We start from the raw sequence: 20,075 nt of genomic DNA, 5'->3' as shown, positions 1-20,075 counted from the left end.
TAATAAATCATAGGATACATAGGAATAAGTCCAAAACTATGATAGCTAAATGTTCGTCATGATTAAAAGAAGTTTTATATTATATAATGAAAAGAAATCAGACATTTCTATATTCTCAAAAGCTAACTGTAATCTCGTGATATAAGTATCTTTGGGTGGCTGTATGATAAAGCTGAAATGAAAGTGGATAATGTTACCCTGTGTTTTGCCGACAGAAACTGAAAACGATCCCTTCGACTCCATTTACTAAGCGCCGCGTCGTCGGCTATAAACAAAATGAGAATATCTTGTTATTGTGTCAAGAGTTTTGAGGCTCAACACAATAAAGTCTTATTTTTAATATGGAACAGTAAAATATATTCATCAATAACATATTTTTGTTGCACATATTGATATTATTAAAATATATTTTTGCCTTCTTCGGCGTTACGGAATTTTTATCTGGATTACTTTCTGTTAAAATTTTAAACCACAGTCGACCGCCCGCTTCCGCATGCTCTTATGAACACTAGAACACCCAGGAGCAGGGTTTAAATTTATGCTGATTGTTGTTTAAATCTTTCTAAGCAATTTACAATTATGATAATTTCCTAAGCCAGTGTGGTGGAATTTCAAAATTTATCAAAGGTTTTCCTCCTCGATTTTCGTTTTCTTGTAGGTGATGTGGGTTCATTTTAAACATATAAATTTCCGGTAAAAAAAGCCTTAACACTAAATTTTAGAACATTGTATTGCTATTATTACCAATATTCAAAGGTAAACAAATGTTGCTAAAAATCAAAGAGATTAATTCACTTGCCATTTATCAGAATGTGAATTTATTTTAAAATAATTTTATTACGTGATATAAACGCTAGTTAGCATATAAGCACATCTGGTGCATGAATATGTCGCGTACAATTTCAATGGGACATTGTATAAATTATTATAAAAATGATACAAAAGTATCAGTTGTTTGAAGTTTTTTTTGTTATGCTTTATACCTTCATGTATCCTTGTTTAATTTGCATTCAGCTTTGAAAGGTTACGTGCAATAATGTATTTAAAAGTAACCAGCTGTTATTTCCTTTTCTTTATCATTTAAAATATCTCAAAGTATTCGTAACTAGTCATTGGAAAACAATAAATATTGTAGTAGCAATACTATTCTACATTTCCACATACAGTGTGAATGTTACATTTGCCAATTAATTTGTACTTCTCGTGATAAGCTCATTTAGATTTTCTTACAAAGCTTTGAAGTTCACAGTTTATATTATTTCTATAACAGAAAATCAATACTTCTACAACTTCTATTTTACCTACATCTAGGTACACTAAAGAACATTCCTCCGATGGTATGTCTTTACAGTGGTATATGTTAAAAAATCCTGAAATCGCATTGTGTCATTATTGATAGGACACTTTCGAACAGAAATGAATTCTCAAACCAGCGCTCAATATCTTAGCCCAGTACACATTGTCTCGCCCAACACTAAATATCTTAACCAAGCACAGCTTGTCCTAACCCAGCTACTGTTTCAGATGGATGAGATGGATGAGCTGTTCTCTCTGCGCGAGGCTCGTACCCCAGTTCGTCTACGTTTTGGCCGCCGCTCCGATGAACGCGCCGTACCCCACATCTTTCCTCAGGAGGTATGACAAGGATAATAACACAAATATTTTTCGTCAGCTAAGTTACTGCCTGATTATGAAATCCAAAACATTTTTTCTTACTATTATTGTATTCTCTTTGATCTATTGCATTGAATTGAATTTTTCAGATTCCCATTATTGATAAATTAACTGAATATATAAATACTATGATGAATATAATATTTGGTAAATGTACTTTGCACACAAAATTCATTTTTATATAATTTGTTAAGATATATATCTAATTCATTATATGACTACTAATGAGTCTTGTCATGTAGTAAGTGACAATATAAGTACTCATTGTTATTATGTGATAACTGTCTTCTATAATTGCATATATAGAGTTAGAAAAACTTAAAATTTTTCTCACGTACTGTATGCTACATGTCTTATTCAATAAAAATCAAGTCACCCCACACGGAGCGGGACATCATAAAGTCTCTACTACGCTATAAACACGTGGGATAAACTTATTCACCTTCACAAACCGCTATTCGTTACCACAATAGCTTCGTTTTATGACGAACAGTCCCAAATTTTTACTTCCGCAATGCAATTACGCAATCTTAGTTTCAATTGCTTTTTATAAAAGTTTGGTAATATTTGTTCGTTGAGGATATATTGGACTGATCCTGTTATAGCCGATACGCGAGAAGAAACTTAATTACCGTATTATGTGTAATTCATTTCTATAGCCATTTATATTTTTATATAGGATCAGGATCGCGCTGTGAGAGCTCCCTCTATGAGACTTCGTTTCGGTCGTCGCTCTGATAATTCATTTTTACTGCCGTTTGAGGTAACTTTTACACGTGCAATGGAAATTAATTCTTATTTATAGAAGCAATTATAACTATTTCTGGATTAAACCCTCGTATATCTAGATTATATTTTCAATTTAAGTCTTTAAGTTCTTAAATTTTTCATGTCAACTTGTTTAGTAGAAGAAAAGACAGTTTTGTCTCTCATTGCATCATGATATTAAATAGACAATTAATAAAATTATCTTAATATATAAATATTTTCAGTCGGCTCTACAGAAGGAAGTTAAGGCAAACAGCGAGGATGACAGACAACAGAATTGAACCAACAGAATACACGATATCTCTAAGTAAATTTATATTCTCCGCTCCATACAACTATCAGCAAATTATGTCTTAGGCGAAAACTAATTGTTTACTGCGTTGAAGTGTCAAATTTTAAATATCAATTTCGATGTTATTCAAATACATTATCTATTGTAAGCTATATGTACATAATCAGATAGTATATATTATGTCGTTAATGTTACTACGTAGCTAAACTATTAATGGATCTATGAACTCTCTATGTGTTTAGTTGTTTTTGTATATCTCAGCATTTTTACGAAGAAATCTACATTTTATGAGCTGGATAAATGTACAATTTCTTCTAACGCTATTGTCACAGTTCAAAGAGTTCGGTTACAGCTAGTATCCATAAAGATTATGTTTATAAAGTTATCATAGATTAATAAGTTGAAATATAAATCTAAATACAACATTGTGTTTTTATTGCTTTAAAAAATCCCCATTTCGATGAGACATATTTTTATTTGTATTATTAATTACATAAAATTGCAATTTGGAATTTAACAGACGACATATATTTTATCATATTAAATTTCGTATCTATTACCTACAGATTACTAACAATTCAGGTGAAAAACAGGCTTTTAAAATGTACTTCTAGTGAAATCCTTAAGAATTAAATGAGGTAGTGAAACAGCGCTATTATGTCGTGAATCAGCCTACTGGAGATTTCCGGATTTCTGTTCCTGAGAGATATGGGCATTAAAATACGAACTCGAAAGCTGCTTAAAATACTGTGCTCAACGGATTCAGCTTACTATTTAACTTCTAGAAAAATACTTGATTTCACTTACGGTTAAACTTACATTATATTTTATGTCTACAACAGTTATGCAATTTATAATACGGTCTTGATAATTTGATGGAGTAATGAAATTAACAAAATACTTCTTTCGCTATAATAATATAAAAAAGATTAAAATTCTAAGTAATAGCCTGTACATAACAATCGGTGACAACTAGTTCTTGACACCTTTATACTAGTCACCTCGGTTATTTGTTAAATAAGTATCACGGTCTTTAAATATAAATATTTTATTTTATATTAATAATGAAAATATTTATCTAAGTGATAGGAAATTTCCTTACCTTTCCAAAAATTTTAATTAAAACATCAGGTTAACGAAGTTAATATTTGTGTGGCAATAAAATAAAGTGGCGCTTTACAAAATTTATTATGGTTTTGTTAATAGGATCGTTTTTATAAATTTGGCATTTTGAAGTAAAATGAATTAAAGTAATGAATTCCTTGCTTTCAATTGTTTTTACTTACGATTGGAAATAGGAATTTTTTTTACATTCCACTTCAAACATTTATTATCTGCAACAAAATTATCTATAAAATTATATCAAACCCAAATTCATCACACAATTGCTTATTGTGTATAAAAACGTAAAATCACAAACGATAATATATCTTATAAATATTATACGAATATAAAACAAAGCCCTTATTAAGAAGATACAAACTAAACATGAAGGTTCGTTGTTTTGTTTACACATATGTCGTCCTATGAAAACACTAAGATGAATTAGTTTATTTCAAATAAATAATAATAAATATTTTATCAATGCTTTCAAAAACAAAGCGATGACAGATAAAATAATATATCCATCGGTTTACAAGCTAAAAATAATGAAAATCATTGACGGAGTAATTTTTTTTAATGAAGAGAAATCGTTAAAGGTACATTTTATAAGTATCGTTTCGATTAAACAGCAACGCAAATTATAGACTAATTCAAAAATGTCCTATAATAGTTATAAAAAAACAAATTCAAATAGAATCGAAGTTAAATTCAATGGTGCAGGAGAAGCCATAGAGATTTTTTTCTTTAGTTGTAAAGACATCTTTAACAGCTGTCGACACCAATGTTATAACATGCACCTGCCGATTACTTCGAGACATTGTGTACGTCAGTCTGTCATAAGCAGTACACTATCTCGATTTTCTTAGAAGATTTACGTAACTTAATAAAATGTATTTTGCTATTGAACGTCTGAAAGTATTACAATAATTTTTTATTGGATGTCGCATTATATGACTCGTATGAAAAACTCATATAAGCTTTATTTAAATAATTACGATTAACTCGGTATAAACTTTTCTTAAATTAATTACAGCACAGTCGGGTTGTCGTAATAGATATAAGATTGAAATTTACTTTTATTAGAAATATATTTTTTTAATACAATGTAAATATATATTTGTTTAAACATAAACACAGTAAAATAAAAATGTTTTGTCAGGTTAAAATTTTAATAAAACATAAGTTGGATCTAAAGATTTTAAAACTAAAGTTTTTTCAGTTAATATTATTATTTTATTTATAATAAATTATTTTGAATTACACAAAACATCAATATTTATGTTACACCTCGATCTACGAAAATTTAATGTATACTCCTTAAATGTATATAATTAGATCATACAAATAGGTTGAGGTTAGCGTGATATGTATACATTTGCAAATAAATGGACTTTGACCCAGATTAACGAATAGTAATCTATATTAATGTATTATTTAATCAAAGCTTGGTAACGTTTTATGAAAATATGAAACACATGCATAATATAAATGTTAAGAAATATTGACATTGACAAAAAATTGACAATTAATTCCCAACTAAGCTACAACCCACGACTATCCTTGCCATCTGCTGTTAATAGTTTTGATGAGGTGAAATAATACGTAGCTAACCTTGCCAGAGATTCTCTGCATCCGAACACCTGTTCTTCTATTTTTGTAACTCTAAAACAATAACAATTACTGTATCTATATTTTGTTATAATAATGTACAAGACGACGTAAATTTTATATCAAATAAACATATTATTCACAATTATAATAATATTTTTCAGGAAGATAAACTCGAACCAGATTAACATAGTAATTAAAATTTAAATAATACATACTGAAAAATTCATCACAACAGGTGATACATGAACTTGTACATAACATGATGAAAAATTCATGACGTCATTATAATGATTATACACTGAAAGTATTTTATAAAGTTTATATTTTGATTTACCTAATTGTATGAACAAAGTATATTTGAAGCTATTTGAAATGCTAATTTTTTAAGTCTAAATTAGACAAGCAATTTTATCTGTATTCAAAGGGGCTGGCGGTTGGTAGCGTCGGTATATAAAAAAATGTAATTAAAAATTTCTCCTCGTCAGTATCACACACGTTGCTTATTCCATCACGTGAACTGGAAAATTATAATTTACTGTATAATTATTAAACTTTAAGTGAATGAGATGATTAAGTATTATGAATTATATCAATTAAAATATCGACGGAAATTTTTGTAGATCAATAACCTCTTAAACTTTTCATATAATAATACTGTGTTGATATTTTCGAACTAAATTTTGTTCATTTAAAAATAGTCTAGAGAATAAACTTCTGGCTTATTTGAAGTAGAAGGTGCTAGTTCATTCGCTGGTAAGCGGTCGTCAGTATCAGTGATTCTTAATCATAAGCCATTAGCAGTGTGGTTCAAGGACTTTATAGTATTGTTTATATACATTTGTTTACCACAGGTAAGCACATCTGAATATGAAACATCATCATCAAATCAGATGAAGTAGCAAAATGTTATAATTTTCATATAAATTCGCTAATCTAATTGTTATTACTGTAAAGTGGCTGTTGAAAACCAATTCTACGTCAATTGTTCAAGAAGATTTTGTATGTTCAATATTCATGAAACATTTACCTGTAAACTTTAGATATCCAGCTGCGTGGGCGCTCGCCCGTCCCTCAGTTAGAGATCGGCTACCTCGCCGCTCGCACGAAACACTTCTCCGAACAGGTATTGACATTTAAACTAAAATATCTTCATATAACTATAAACACTTTACACACCTTCCATACCACCGGCCCACATGTTACTAACAAGCGTATATACCAAAATAATGTCCATTACTTCATAATACTTAAAATAGCACGTCTCGCCTTCACTGAATGAGCTTTAAGATTTAAGATATTTTGAAGATATGTATCAATTACATTATTACTGTTTAAGATACTAACTTACTGATCATGTTTCTAATAGCTTTATACGTTGACGGGCGTTTTTTTTAATAGACGGATTTATTTTTGTAAATCCATCGCATAGTCTGGACGTTAAGACAGAAATATTTCCAACCTTGATGACGGTGTTCTCAACCTTGTCCCCACAAACAGATGCATAGATCTTGATTCGTTAGTGTTATGAATAAATTTTTTTATATTAAAAAAAATATATAAAAAAATATGTTATTAATAGTCACTTACTGTGTTGGATGTCAATAAAACCAACAAATTTAGACGAAGTATTTATGCTACGTGAGCCCAATTAGATTTATAGCGAACAAGATTTACATTACGTTCCATTTAATTAGTAATCCACATACCCGTGTTAAATAATGTGTACTAAATAACAGAGGTTCGTTTATTCTTCGAATAACAGATCTTCAACATATCTGTGATCTTTTTTAGACGCCCCCACGCATTTTCCGCTCCAGTCGTTGAAATATTATTTGAAATGTATGTAACTATGAAAAATGTTTACGATCTAAGGAGTTTTTGCTTTACATCTCGCCTAGATAACGGATTCATGTACCGTGAAATAAGATAGAAATGTTCACATGATGTACAATAATTGGGTTTCACAAAAATATAAGTATATACGAGATAATTAATTAGTTCGTATCATAGCAGTAGGTACTCCATACACTTTTTACCATGGCATCAGAATTTATACAGGAAAACAAAATTAGTAAAGTTGATGTAATTATAACAATTTCAAGTACAGCGTAATTTTGCACGTTAAAATTTATATAAACAAAATCGCGAATTGAGAGCACTTTGATCTAATTTGAAAATGTTATTAAAGGTAAAGAGAAATTTATATCGGAAACCGTATTCGCCTACACAAGAATCTCTTGTACTAGATATCTGTTCGGTTATCCAGAAAAAAATATTGTTTCCGTAGCCATCGGTGCCTGTGCTAATAAAATCGTAATAAGACATCGAGCTCAGTCTCTAACCCGAGCCATGAATCTTACGAGACTGTAATAAAATTATCTCATGAGGAGGATAAAAATTGACAATCCAATTTTTCTCTTGTCTAAAAGTATAAAAGTACGGTTCCAATTAATCGTGTAATGTTACATTACAGGATTTGTAGCTGTACAGCTTATATAATAATAAATAATTATGAATAGAACTTGCTTAATAGAAACAATAATGTTTTATTACTAATAATATATGTTAATATATGCTCATTTATCAATACTATAAAAAATATTATTTAATGTACATAAGAATCAATGTATGATTAGATTACAAGCAGCTAAAGTATGCCATTTCCAGCGCAACGAACGACTGCAAAGATGTCTACCGGTCCGAAGATTGTTCACAAGCAGTTCAACTCTCCCATCGGCCTGTACTCCCAACAGAACATCCAGGAGACCCTCAATAAGCATCTGCAGAACCTCGACAATGGCACCGTCGGGTTTGTAGTACAAATAATACATTGTTCTCAAACCAAACTTACCTTAACATGCATCACAATGAGCTTGTCCTAAACAAATAAACACCTAAAACTACATTCGCATTACAAACCTTCTATACAATTGTGATATTATTGAATTATGTGGCGTGTCTTTATGACTAAAAAAACATTTTAGTTTATTAATAAAAATAAACAACATTTACAACATTAGAATTTTACCTTGAAAGAATGTAGATGGTACTTTCGCTAGTGTTAAAAATATTTGCATACATCATATGAGTATGTCACTGCTTCCTGCATCTTGGCCAGCTGACGCGGATGCTATGACTAAATCTAACTACTTGTCTTTAAATTTTAATGTTTAATTTTCTAATTCTTCAGTATTTTAATAAATATCTTGAAAACCTGTTACGTACTTTAAAAAAAAATACATCCAGTCGAAGGTATATTTCGAATTTGTAAAATTTAATAAAAAAACAGAACGCTGCAGGGGATCCATTTATTTGCTTTTTATTAAACACAATAAAACAAAATTTTTAGGTGCAAATAGGTACAAGAGAAACAAAGGCAGAAAAAGCGCACATTTCGCTTAATGGCAACATATTTTAGAGTCTAGACTATCTTTTCAAAAGAAACAGATTTATACACAAAAAATATCATTCAAATTCTTTACAGTTATACTTATAAATATGTAAATAAAAATAATATAAAGTCATGTTAAATTAAAGCGATTTTTAATTATGTTTTATATTAAATATGTTTCAAAGGATTTGAACAATACAGATGCTGTATTGTCCACGTAGATTACAATGCAGCGTTTGATATCAACTAGCATTCTACATTCTATTCATATTATAAGGGTGAATTGCTTTATGTTTTCTGATGGTGGTGAAGAAGACTCAGTGTGAAGTCATTAAGTAGAAATTCAATAAGAATACAACCTACTTTTATATCAATGCTTAACTTTCATATGTTATATAATAACATTATTTTTGATATACCAAAGTTTAGTGGAAGTTTCTTAATGTACTGATAGCAATTAAAATCCTTTTAATAAAAATATTAAATAGGATCTATTTAAATGAAACTTAATTGTAAAAATTAAAAAGAAATACATCGTAGATAGACTTTTGTTTATTTCGATTATTCCAAATAATATTTGAGTTACCAAAGTTATAAATAACCAATCGATATTTTAGTATCACTAAACTAAACAAGTGGCCATTATGCTTTTAGAAGTGCTATGTCAGCGATAATATTATAGTTCTCCAAGATTACCCGTGTGAAATATTCTTGATATAACAATAGATTTTTTTTTTATAGTTATTAACATAATAATTTTATAAATTGAGAATGATTTTATAAATCTTTATGCATCGGAAATTAAAGACTTTATGAACAGAAGTTTCATTGACAGTATAAAAGGTTGGTCGTTTCAAATCTTTCAACACATACAAGAATGCAACACGGGTATCGTAACGGATAAAAATACATTATGCACTTCGGCTGAATGAATCACGTCCATAGACAAGAGAGATTTAAAAATATAATCATATGAGTCACAATCCGATTTGCAAATAGTTAAATCAAATCTATATATATTGATTTATGACCGTCAGATATTTGGCACTATTCTTTTCATTTCGACAAATGATCTTTGTTTACTATGTCAGTGATAAAAATACTTTTAATTATTTAAGGCTTTAAGGTTTAAAAGATTTTATTGCAATCGTAACATGTGTGGCGGGCCAATGATATAAATAGTCATAAATTTAAAGTTAAAACTGCCCTACTTTATAAATTAAAAATAGAAGAAAAACATTCATGTCAAATAATAACTGGTTGTCAAGTTATGGAGGTTATAAAGTCACATTTATTTTATCCATTAAACTATTCTAGAAGATGTATTCAATGTTTTTATATAAAAATAACTAATAATTATTAATAAACGTCTCTTCTTACCGATAAATCCGAAGTAAAAGTGCCTCAAGTTCAAGTCATGGTGATGATTTTAATAATAATCTATAATTATCTAACATCATGCATACCTAACCTGAATGTTTATAACGTGGATGAGAAGAAAGGTATTCGTGTAGTTAAATGTTATGTACGAGTATAATTAACCATTGCAGCTTTTACCGCACAGAGGTTGAGGCCTGCGCGTGTGCAGTGGTCGCCGGTCTCCAAGCGCATCGCGTGCGTTGCACTTAACAATTAAATGTTTACTATATAATTGTATAGTTAGTTATTTTATGATTCTATTGTGCTCTTTATCTAAAATTAACTTTTATATCCTTTGTTCTTAATACATAGAAGTATTATTCTCACACGTGGTATTTAAAAGAAAGCATGTGATTTGGCGAGATATCAAGCATTATAATAATATATTTATTTTATTGTGACAAGTGAAGTCATAAATATTGTTTTATTGTTACTTTCGTTCATAATTAGATATGGCTCTAACGGTAGAAAGTAACAGGTAAGATTTTTTTTTAATATTCATAATCAAAATTAATATTTCTAAGTAATTATAGGAAATACGCGAGGAATTCATTCTTTATAAATTACCATAAAATATTGATGAAATTTTTGCAAGATATAATTTTTTTTAATTAATATCTCTATAAATATTATCCACTTATAATAGTATGTTACGTGAGATTAATTTTATAGTAATATGATGTAATATGTCATCAGGGAACGTAAAACGTTTTGTTATGGAATCGCACATGGTTAAGTGACCGGTCAAATTACATATAAGGCAATGCTTTGAGGTGAAGGGAAACCTGATTCTTTATATAACACACAATATAAGTATATCGAGAAGACTATTTTATTTACTTTTATTTCTTTTTATAGCATAAAGTTGACGAAAATAATACTTTTAAACTACTCTTATATTTTTACCACATTTAATTATTTTAAATCTTTCTTATTATATTGAAATCAGTGGCTAGTATTTACAGTGTTAAATCACTAAATGAATCAATACAGAAAACCGTTCAGAATATGCTTTGAGTCGCAAAAGAAATTAATTAAAATGGAATAAATTGATTACACAGCTCAATACTAACTTTGTTTAAATGGTTTATTGGTGATACAATTGGAAACTGCGAAACACAATCAGTGAGTTAGCGCTTCTTTGTCCCATGTTCTTGCTGTATTTTCTCACCGCGATTTTCCCAATTGCTTTATAGCCTTCAAAGTAATACATTTATTTAACACACTCAAGTTTTCCAAGAGAAATTCTTTTAGATGTTTATTGTATTAATATATGGCCAAAATCTGTGATCAGGTTACGAAACCATAATCAAAGGTTACGAAACCATTATCAATTACATTTCAAGGAGAGTTATGATTTAAAAACGTGGCAAACTAGTTTTTAAGAAATAACGAAATATTTAATGTTTCTTATCTTTCACAGCATTGACTTCCAAAACCCAGTGACCGACAAACCAGCCAATCTAGCCAACTCAGCCGTTCTGCGAATGCTTGAAGAAGAGGAGCGTAATCGTAGAGGTCTACCAAGTAAGAGCAATTTCTTACAAATTAACCTTTCTCGAACTCATCATAATTTTTCGGAAAGCTAGAAATTTCAGATTAGATTAGAAATTAGAGATAAGGTTTGTAAAGCTTTTTAACATATACGTTGCTTTGTCAGAATTAGATCAAACTCAAGTCCAGGCGATTTTGGATAACCTTGTCCATGCTCGGAGACGATTTGACAAACTTTGGCCACCGGATAAACCCGATTCGACTCGAGGTTGGAACGGTCAAATCAATGCTACGTCATATATTTATTCCGAACTAATGAAGGCTACTAAAGGTACCTCCATAGTAGAAGTAGACGTGCCAAGTGTTTTATTACATCATTCTTAGAAAAATTAATTCGTATAGCATCCATTTCTAATAAATTATTGTTATACATAAAAACATTTCATTAGTTTAAACAAAACAAAAACAAACAAGAGTAATTATAACTAAACTACTTTAGTGTAGGAGTAATGTACCAACAGTCATCCACATGCATGTGACCTTCTATATACGTAGTCTCTTGTCAGCTACATTTTGTGAGTATTGGTCATTGACATAAAATTTTGGCACTTATTGGAAATTTCGTGAAAAGTGACTTAAGCCATACGTCTTTAGTACAAATCAGTAAGCGAACGAACACAAACGAAAATGCCAGAAATGATTGTTGTCGGTAAAGTAAAATTTTTTGTGTGTTTTCTATACTAAAATTGTTACAATATACCATTAATTGAATTTTGAATATAGATGTATGAAGTTGGTTTGTTTTTAAGTGTGTATATATTCGTGTAATTTAGAAACAAACAAAATGATTCTTTAAGTTTATTCTAAAACCAAGTACATTGTACGATTAAATAATCAAAGTTTTATATTTTTGATTATCCTTAAGAATTTTTCTTCTCGTCTTTATTTCATGTTATGATTTCTAACCATTTTTTATTCAGTATCAATATTTATCACTTAAATTGTAAATGGTAAACATAAACAATTTCAATAAAAACTAACAATTGTAACCAACTCACACGATTTCAATCGAAGCAATTGAAAGTCGATGTTTTTTGACGACAGACGAACTATATTTAATATACATGATGTTTTAAAACGCGATACGTTTTTTCAATGTAACATAAGTCTTTCTTCTTAAAATTTATCACAAAGTATTTAAATAAGGATTCGAATACGAAAAATTATTTGGAAAGTTAAAGTTATAAAAATTTTACACGTCTCTAATTAAATAAATATTAAAAATATACACTTTCTCATAAAATAATGAAAACTTAATATTTAAAAAAAGTATATATATATTCTCGGTCGAAATTCTCATTTTATTTTCAATAAAAAATACGTGTTGTTTGACGCAATGTTGTAACTATTTCTGATGAGACGAGCTTCATGAATCAACATCTAATATTAGTGCGCTGAAAAGATGCAACAGAGAACGCGTATCGGACTCGACGAGAACGTTCACAGACAAAAAATATTTTTAATCTTCAGCAATGTTATCTCTATCTGTTGATATTGAAATTGATGTACAGATGTTTCACGACTTACCTCTTGGTAACGGACTTGATGTACAATAATATAACGTAAGAAGAGGCTTAATCTAACATGTATTATATTTGTTATAAATAAAGCTTTTATAATATTTCTATTAATAAATTTATTTTATGATTATTTGCACTTCAGTTATGCTGGTGGAACTGCTTTATATATAACATTCAGTTGTTACCAATATAATAATATTAATTTAATATAGATATAATAAGTGCTTATGACATTACAAACGATTGTACTAGGAATATAATGTTATGTTCATTTAGTTTAGTTCTACTAATTAAAGTAGTTCAGACGAAAATATCTGAACTAATTTTATTCATATAAAACATGACTGAATGTTAATTTCAATAATTATTTATAAAAGCTATTATTATCTATCACTTAACATTATTTCGTATTTAGATGACATATCTGTTTTCATATCAACATAATTGCCTCCGGCGTTCAAAATAAAAACACTGAAAATTTTGCAGTTTATTACATCAACCTTGAGTTAACCAAACTTTATAATGAAACTCAAATAACTAATACTAGGTAATAAGAAACCAAAATAAAACATTACCTTGGAGTTATATATCGTGAATGTATTTTCGTCCGCAGTTGTTGTCACCTGCATTCGCGATCAATGGTATTCATATCTTGTTCGTAATTATATAATATATTGAATTTAATTTGCTCATGTTAACTTATTATAATATAGACAAGATATTTCACCGTCAATTTGCTAAAAAAATTGCTCAAAACGTTTCCTTTTGTTACATGAGGTTGTATATCGTCTTACTAAAGTGTCTAAATTACTAATAGCCATGGGCAGAAACAGCGACGCCTATTAATTAAATTTACTCCCAATTGCTCTCCAGTAGATCAGAATAAAAGATATATTTTCTTATCTTATTATAATGGAAATCCTACATTGTTTAATCAGTTTAAATATTTTTTATACACTTTATATCATAATATATAAACAATGACTAAAAATGCTAAAATTATGGAAAAATATTACATGTTAAAAGTACATCTTAAAAGTAGTTATTTTAAATGTAATATTTAATAAGTTGAAGAAAAACTAAATATAAATCTTGTTTTTATTTTTATATTTTAAGGAGGAAACGTATTATAATGTAATTGACGTCACGATTTCGAGAATATTTTTATTACAGGTATTTTTGTGGGACACAAATAGGAAGTTACAATCGAATCTTGAGAGTGGTAGTGACGTGTACCCTAAAAAGAGATATCTTAAAATATATATATAGAGTTATTTCTGCACATTAACACCTGGCAAGAGCTAGAAGCACGTAGTGCTGGCTAGTCAGTGACGAGAGTGACTTGCTCTTCGTTGATTGTAAGTTATACCCAGAGGTGATTAGATCTATTTTATTCACTTCTTGAATTTCGGTTTCAGATTCTTTGAGGAAGTCGTTTGTTTTAAAGTAAGCTTAAAGGTGTCGGTTACTTAAAAAGTGATTTAAATATTTACATTTTGTGATTTACAAACGTAAACATTTCCGAAATCTTGATTAGGATGTTGAAATGTAATCTGGCCAATCAATAACGGAATACCTACTATCTCTATTGAATAGCAAGCAAAATTATTATTATCTTCTATTTTATTTTAAATATATTTCACAAAAATATTGCAACTTTAAAAATATTTTTTGTATTACAAAGTTATTCTATTGTTTCGGATTTGAATAACTTCAAGTAAAACAACGACTATACAGATTTTACATTGTCTCACTTTTTGTTATTAAAATCATATTTCTCTGACAACATTCATGTAACAAAATACTTGCATCTTTGAAGAAAATACTTGTATCTTCAAAAACTATTTGCGAAGTAAACTTAAATATAATCAATAGAATTTTCTCTTCCTCTTTTTATTTAAATTTTGAAAAACATTAATGTTTTTAGAGATAAAAAATATCTTTTGCTTTCGATGCTCTGGCGCAAAGCCAGAAATACGGTGGGCCAATCTTATTTGAAGCGGAATGTGTCATAATAAGTTAATGTGGTCTTGAGAGAACATCGCCTCCAGATCAAATGCGACGATAGAAAATTTGTCACCTCGTATTATAAATAATGCTCATAATAAAAATACTGTTTCCTTGAACGATTTCAATGTTAAAACTTTTGACTTGTTGCAGGTCAAAAGAAGGTAGTTTGGCCTCCAGTGCCCGAAACTAACGGTTATCATCAACCACAGCAGGTAATTAAAATGATAGATAGTGTAAATAAGTCAAAGCGAAACAAAAGCTGCACATAGCTTTAATAAGCACTGTAATAGCATGGTTACGAAATACGTTAATTTAGTTTGAACGAGAAGATCAGGTGCTTGCAACTATATTTTATATAAATATATTTAAAAATAAAACAATCTTTAAATACTAACCCGATATACAAAGATGTTTCCAGCTGTAATTTAACTACCTTCTTTCTCTTAGTATATACTGTAGTATCGTCTACACTCTACATATATTATGATCGGACGTATTATTCGCTAGTTTGTACATATAGATATACTTGGTCATTATGCTCTACAGCAGAGTCCCGCATACTACAACAACGCACAGACCCCCAACCAGCAATATTCCCCGCAACCTCCAGCTCAACAACCTGTAAACCGTCAGGCCCCACCATCCCAATTCTCCCCATCAAATTACTCCTCATACCAAGCACAGGCTCAGCCAGCATATTGTGACGGGAAACGCCAAGAAGCAACAGGTCTAAGTAAACTAATCCCTGTGGGGCCTGGTGTCTCACCGTCCCCCGTTTCCCCTTACCGCCAAGGTCCTCTCTCACCAAGTGCTCAGCCCTACAAACAACAACCCAGTCGCTGGGCCCCAGTACCAGCCCCGGTCTCTCCCCAGGTAGTTTTGTTGTTGAATAAGCGTGCATGTAATAATTATGTTAATAAATAGAACCACTTTTGAATTGCAACATATGTTTTGAAGTTCTGCTAAAAACTCATTTTAATGAGATCTAAGATTTTCGTGATTTTTATTCATTTAAATGAAGCTAATATATTTCGGATATACTAAGCGAATTTTTTTTTTTAAGATGACAAAGTAACCGTTTACTTGCCTGATGGAGTATCCTGCCGCTATGTTTGATGTCTTTTTTAGGTGATATTTTGACACATGTTGGTATGATGTCATGGTCCCGGCATCTCTTGAGGAAATTCAAGGATGGTAATAATTTAGCTTTCTTCGTCTTGAGGTACTCCAACCGTATTTTGTTTGCGATTTCCAGTCCGTACTGGTTCACATAATGAGATCTAAGATTTTCGCGAGCATAAAATCCGCGTAGTATATCCGAAATATATTAGTTTCATTTAAATAAAACTCATTTTGTTACACGTCAGTAATTGGCATGATATACGGAAATTGGCTTCTTGAACTATTTATTAACATGTAACCAAAATATAGAGAGAGTATCTACTTTAAACTGGATCACGTTTGAACAGTAGCCATTAACTACATAGTTGCTACTACAACATGTAATTTTCACTACACTACTAAAGATATTCTACTTCTACAGACTAGTAGATTTATTTTATCAAATACTTACAGGTAATCACATTGTGTAATTTTTTTAATATCATTAGGTTTAACCTTAATCACTAAGATATTTATACTCTTTAAGTCTTAGCTATAATGCAATTTATAAGTATACGAATACTTAGAGATTAACCGTAAAAAATTTAAAGAAATGTATTTATAGCCGGCAATCAAATTCTATTTCTAAAAATCGGCTAATATAAAATTAAAATTAAAAAACAGGTTAGTACTTTAGACAAGTCTTGCAAATATAACATCTTTAAATAAATATCTCAGCCACAATACGGATCACAGCCACAGTACTCGCCACAGCCGCAATACTCTGAACCAGTCTACCAGCCACCTCAAAGACAATTTGAACCTCCACCGACAATCATAACACTCCGTCAACAACCGCCGGTCCACCAGCAACCTCCTCCAGTCTTTGCCAGCCAACCGGCAACAGCGTCGCTTAAAGGTAAAAATTAAAATATTACACATTTCATCTTAAAATTATACTATAGTTACCAAACAGATTACTGCTTGAAGAGTATAAAAAAATATTAGTCTCATTAAAACGCTATCACCACAAACCGATATTTAGAAAGAGCATTTTAAATGCTATTAAGTCTAAAAAATACGGTTGGATTAAAGCATAATATAGCATTCATTCTTATATAACGAGCTACTTCATATTCTCTATGAAAACTTTTATTGCCGTTGTCTCTGACGTCTAAGTAAAGTGATTCGTAACTCGCAACACATTTCAGCTTCAATATCAAACAAGTGGAATAAACATGCAACTCTCAAGAAATTAAACTCCTTTCTCCTGCTTTGTTTCGAAAGTGCCTAAAAGTCAAGATGACAAATGCTAAAATCGTTTTGTAATAAGATAGCGTAGAGACATTTTTTTAAATTATATAAATTAATAATGAAATAGTTTCTTTTTTTATGAACAATTAATTACAAGTAATGTGTCTATATCTAGCTAATGATATCTTGTTTACTTTAATATGACTGTGTACACTCTTCCGCACTTAAATATAAAAAAATATAGAAAAGAAATGGTATATATTTTACTTTATAGAATACAAATTAGAAATATTCTTTAATTTCGTGATATAAAATGGATTTCATTATTTATTGTCCGTTTAAAATGAGGCACCACAACCTTACCTTCTTTTAATTATTTTTACCTATATATGTATATGTAACTGTATACAAATTTAAAAATTTCATTTATTAGGAGGCGTAAACATGCGTGGGGATCAGAAATGGCCGCCGCAGTCGGTGAAGGAAGCAGTTGATGCTGAGAATGAAGCCAGGAGACAGCTGGCCAAGGGACCAGCTTGCAGACCACGCAAGGTAAAGCAATATCAACATACATAACTATTAAAATCCTCAAATTAATTTTCTAAAAATCTGTGAAAATTAAGTCATTGTTATAATGGATAATAATTTAATTTATAACTTTATATAACGATAAGAAATTGTACATAATATTCCAATTAAATGGGATGTGATGATGCATATGTTTAATTATGACAATTCATAAATAATGCATTGTAAATATCACATTCGTGTAATATAATTAAATTAATCCATAAAGTTTTGGGCATGACTATAATGCATATTTATAAAGTGTCCGCTTTAGTTTTAAATGATCCTCTAACAATGTTTGATTTGAGTGAACCTCAAACTGAAAATCCCAGCTTACTCACTCATTAACATGCAGGACGGGAATTAAATGAAAAGAATATATAATTGATTGGAAGATTGACCTAAAAACATATAAATGAAAATTTCTTGGAACGCTGATCGCCAAATGTAAGGTAAATTATCTGTTTTAGCCCCGGCAATATTCGCTTGCCGAATTACTTGCACTGAACGAGGTGTAGGAGTCCGTCGTTTAGACTTGTCGCTAGTCGGCACTTGGCGGACTTAGTTATCTTTAGTAAGTGATTCGGACATGTGTGACTATAATCAGAAAAATTACAATAACTCAGTGCTCTTTCATTTTGGTTAGGCTCATTTTTCTAAACACTGCCTTTACAACAGATACTGCCGAGAAAAAACAAAACTTATTAGCTTTACGTTAAGTACAGTCGTTTACAAAAATGAGCATAAAACGAAAAGAAAAAGACTAATCTGAAGAAGCACTAATCAATAATTTAAACGTAACAACTGTCAAGTTGTAATATTAAATATATTATCATAGAATTGGTATCATGTAATTTTTTACACAAGTAGTAAGTATCTTCGTACTTATTTTCTGTCACTCTTAGACTTCTAGAGAAAAGGTAGAAATTAGATCACTGTACGTATTGCATGTGTGCCTCTGCTTCATCATTACTCCAACTTATTCATAATTACCATGTTTGAGAAAGTAACGTCATTTATTTTTATATTTTAACAAGCAAATAATGTTTTTTTTTTTAAATAAAAATATAATTTTCAGGTAAAAAAGGACTACACGGAATTCTTTTCGCAGCACGCCCTGAATCACAGTTACACAAGTTACCGCGTCCCACCCGGCACGCAGCACTTTGAACCCCTCTCGGGCCGATCATCATATTAATTTATCACTAGCCATATATCAAATAAATTAAAAAAACTGCAAGTCGTATCAACACATTAAAAAAACAGATCAACTTTCTTGTTAGGTATTATCAAAATTAATAGTTTTCATTTCATAAATTTCATTCATACATTGTACTCGATGTCCCAGAGCGGATGTCCAGTGTAGGTACTTGTGAAGACTTTTGTTACTAAAGTCTTTGTGCATGTGCTCGATTGGCGATTGGTCAGCCACAGTCAGTACATTAACATAGAATTAATTTTTAATCATAACTTAGCTTCTAAGTGTAAGTATGAAGTAATAATATTTAACAAAACATTTGATAAATACGAAAAAATGTAAATGTGCTTTGAAACAGACGAATTCGTGCGAAATTGCTTCACGCTTTTTAACTAAAAAGAAATTGAAATGTTACAATTGATCTTTTCATTTTAAGCTTCTGCAAAATGTAAAAAACAAAATTAACTCTCAAAGCTTAATTCGTATGTACTTTACTTAACTAGTCATTGTTATTTAATTTGAATTATATTGTATATAAAATGTTCAGTTAAATGATTTTTATTGTAAATGATCATTTATATTTTAATTAAATAAATTTTTAAAGCGTATAAA

General features: G+C 29.9%; 2 protein-coding genes and 1 long non-coding RNA gene across 16 annotated transcripts in view; 2 read left to right on the top strand and 1 right to left on the bottom strand.

The window, feature by feature from the left end:
* Positions 1-3,170, top strand: part of LOC116766791 (short neuropeptide F-like) — a 25,559-nt gene extending 22,389 nt beyond the window's left edge. Inside the window, exons 4-6 of the mRNA XM_032656894.2 lie at positions 1,525-1,635; positions 2,354-2,437; positions 2,667-3,170. Of these exons, the coding sequence (XP_032512785.1) occupies positions 1,525-1,635; positions 2,354-2,437; positions 2,667-2,723 (252 nt within the window). The 3' untranslated portion in view covers positions 2,724-3,170. The remainder of the gene's footprint in view (positions 1-1,524; positions 1,636-2,353; positions 2,438-2,666) is intronic.
* The window catches only part of LOC133318968 (uncharacterized), a 10,724-nt gene extending 2,717 nt beyond the window's left edge, over positions 1-8,007 (bottom strand). Inside the window, exons 1-6 of one of the 3 annotated variants that reach the window (XR_009752686.1) lie at positions 7,037-8,007; positions 6,477-6,929; positions 5,784-5,966; positions 5,450-5,500; positions 4,021-4,068; positions 198-265 (exon numbers count right to left, since the gene is read on the bottom strand). This is a non-coding gene — a long non-coding RNA (uncharacterized LOC133318968). Of the gene's footprint in view, positions 1-197; positions 266-4,020; positions 4,069-5,449; positions 5,501-5,783; positions 5,967-6,078; positions 6,222-6,476; positions 6,930-7,036 lie in introns of those variants that run through there. The other 2 variants (XR_009752685.1, XR_009752687.1) reach the window with 2 other exon arrangements.
* On the top strand, positions 6,496-20,075 carry LOC116778667 (uncharacterized). 12 transcript variants are annotated; one of them, XR_009752684.1, is made up of 10 exons: positions 6,496-6,572; positions 8,117-8,258; positions 11,683-11,786; positions 11,920-12,084; positions 15,494-15,555; positions 15,890-16,216; positions 17,183-17,363; positions 18,132-18,250; positions 18,736-18,839; positions 19,344-20,075. XR_009752684.1 is itself a non-coding variant. In XM_061521639.1 (9 exons), the coding sequence occupies exons 2-9, from the start codon at positions 8,137-8,139 to the stop codon at positions 19,461-19,463; spliced, it is 1,134 nt and encodes a 377-aa protein (XP_061377623.1). In that variant the 5' UTR covers positions 6,496-6,572; positions 8,117-8,136; the 3' UTR covers positions 19,464-20,075. The 12 variants fall into 12 exon arrangements, 11 of the variants coding, with proteins under 11 accessions (XP_061377623.1, XP_061377622.1, XP_061377621.1 ...); XM_061521639.1 differs by lacking the exon at positions 18,736-18,839 and having other exon boundaries at positions 11,920-12,021; positions 15,893-16,216; XM_061521638.1 differs by lacking the exon at positions 18,736-18,839 and having other exon boundaries at positions 11,920-12,021.

This window comes from Danaus plexippus, chromosome 10 (assembly GCF_018135715.1).
Source record: "Danaus plexippus chromosome 10, MEX_DaPlex, whole genome shotgun sequence".
NCBI lineage: Eukaryota > Metazoa > Arthropoda > Insecta > Lepidoptera > Nymphalidae > Danaus > Danaus plexippus.
Note: the sequence above shows the minus strand (reverse complement) of the source record. Positions and strands in the feature narration are given on the sequence as shown.

What these genes read in the sequence shown, in the direction of transcription:
- LOC116778667 (XM_061521636.1), top strand. Translation starts at nt 8,137, where the DNA reads ATGTCTACCGGTCCGAAGATTGTTCACAAGCAGTTCAACTCTCCCATC. An exon ending in TAATCGTAGAGGTCTACCAA is followed by an intron (nt 11,787 to 11,919) that starts GTAAGAGCAATT and finishes TTGCTTTGTCAG; the next exon opens with AATTAGATCAAACTCAAGTC. An exon ending in CAGCTTGCAGACCACGCAAG is followed by an intron (nt 18,251 to 19,343) that starts GTAAAGCAATAT and finishes TATAATTTTCAG; the next exon opens with GTAAAAAAGGACTACACGGA.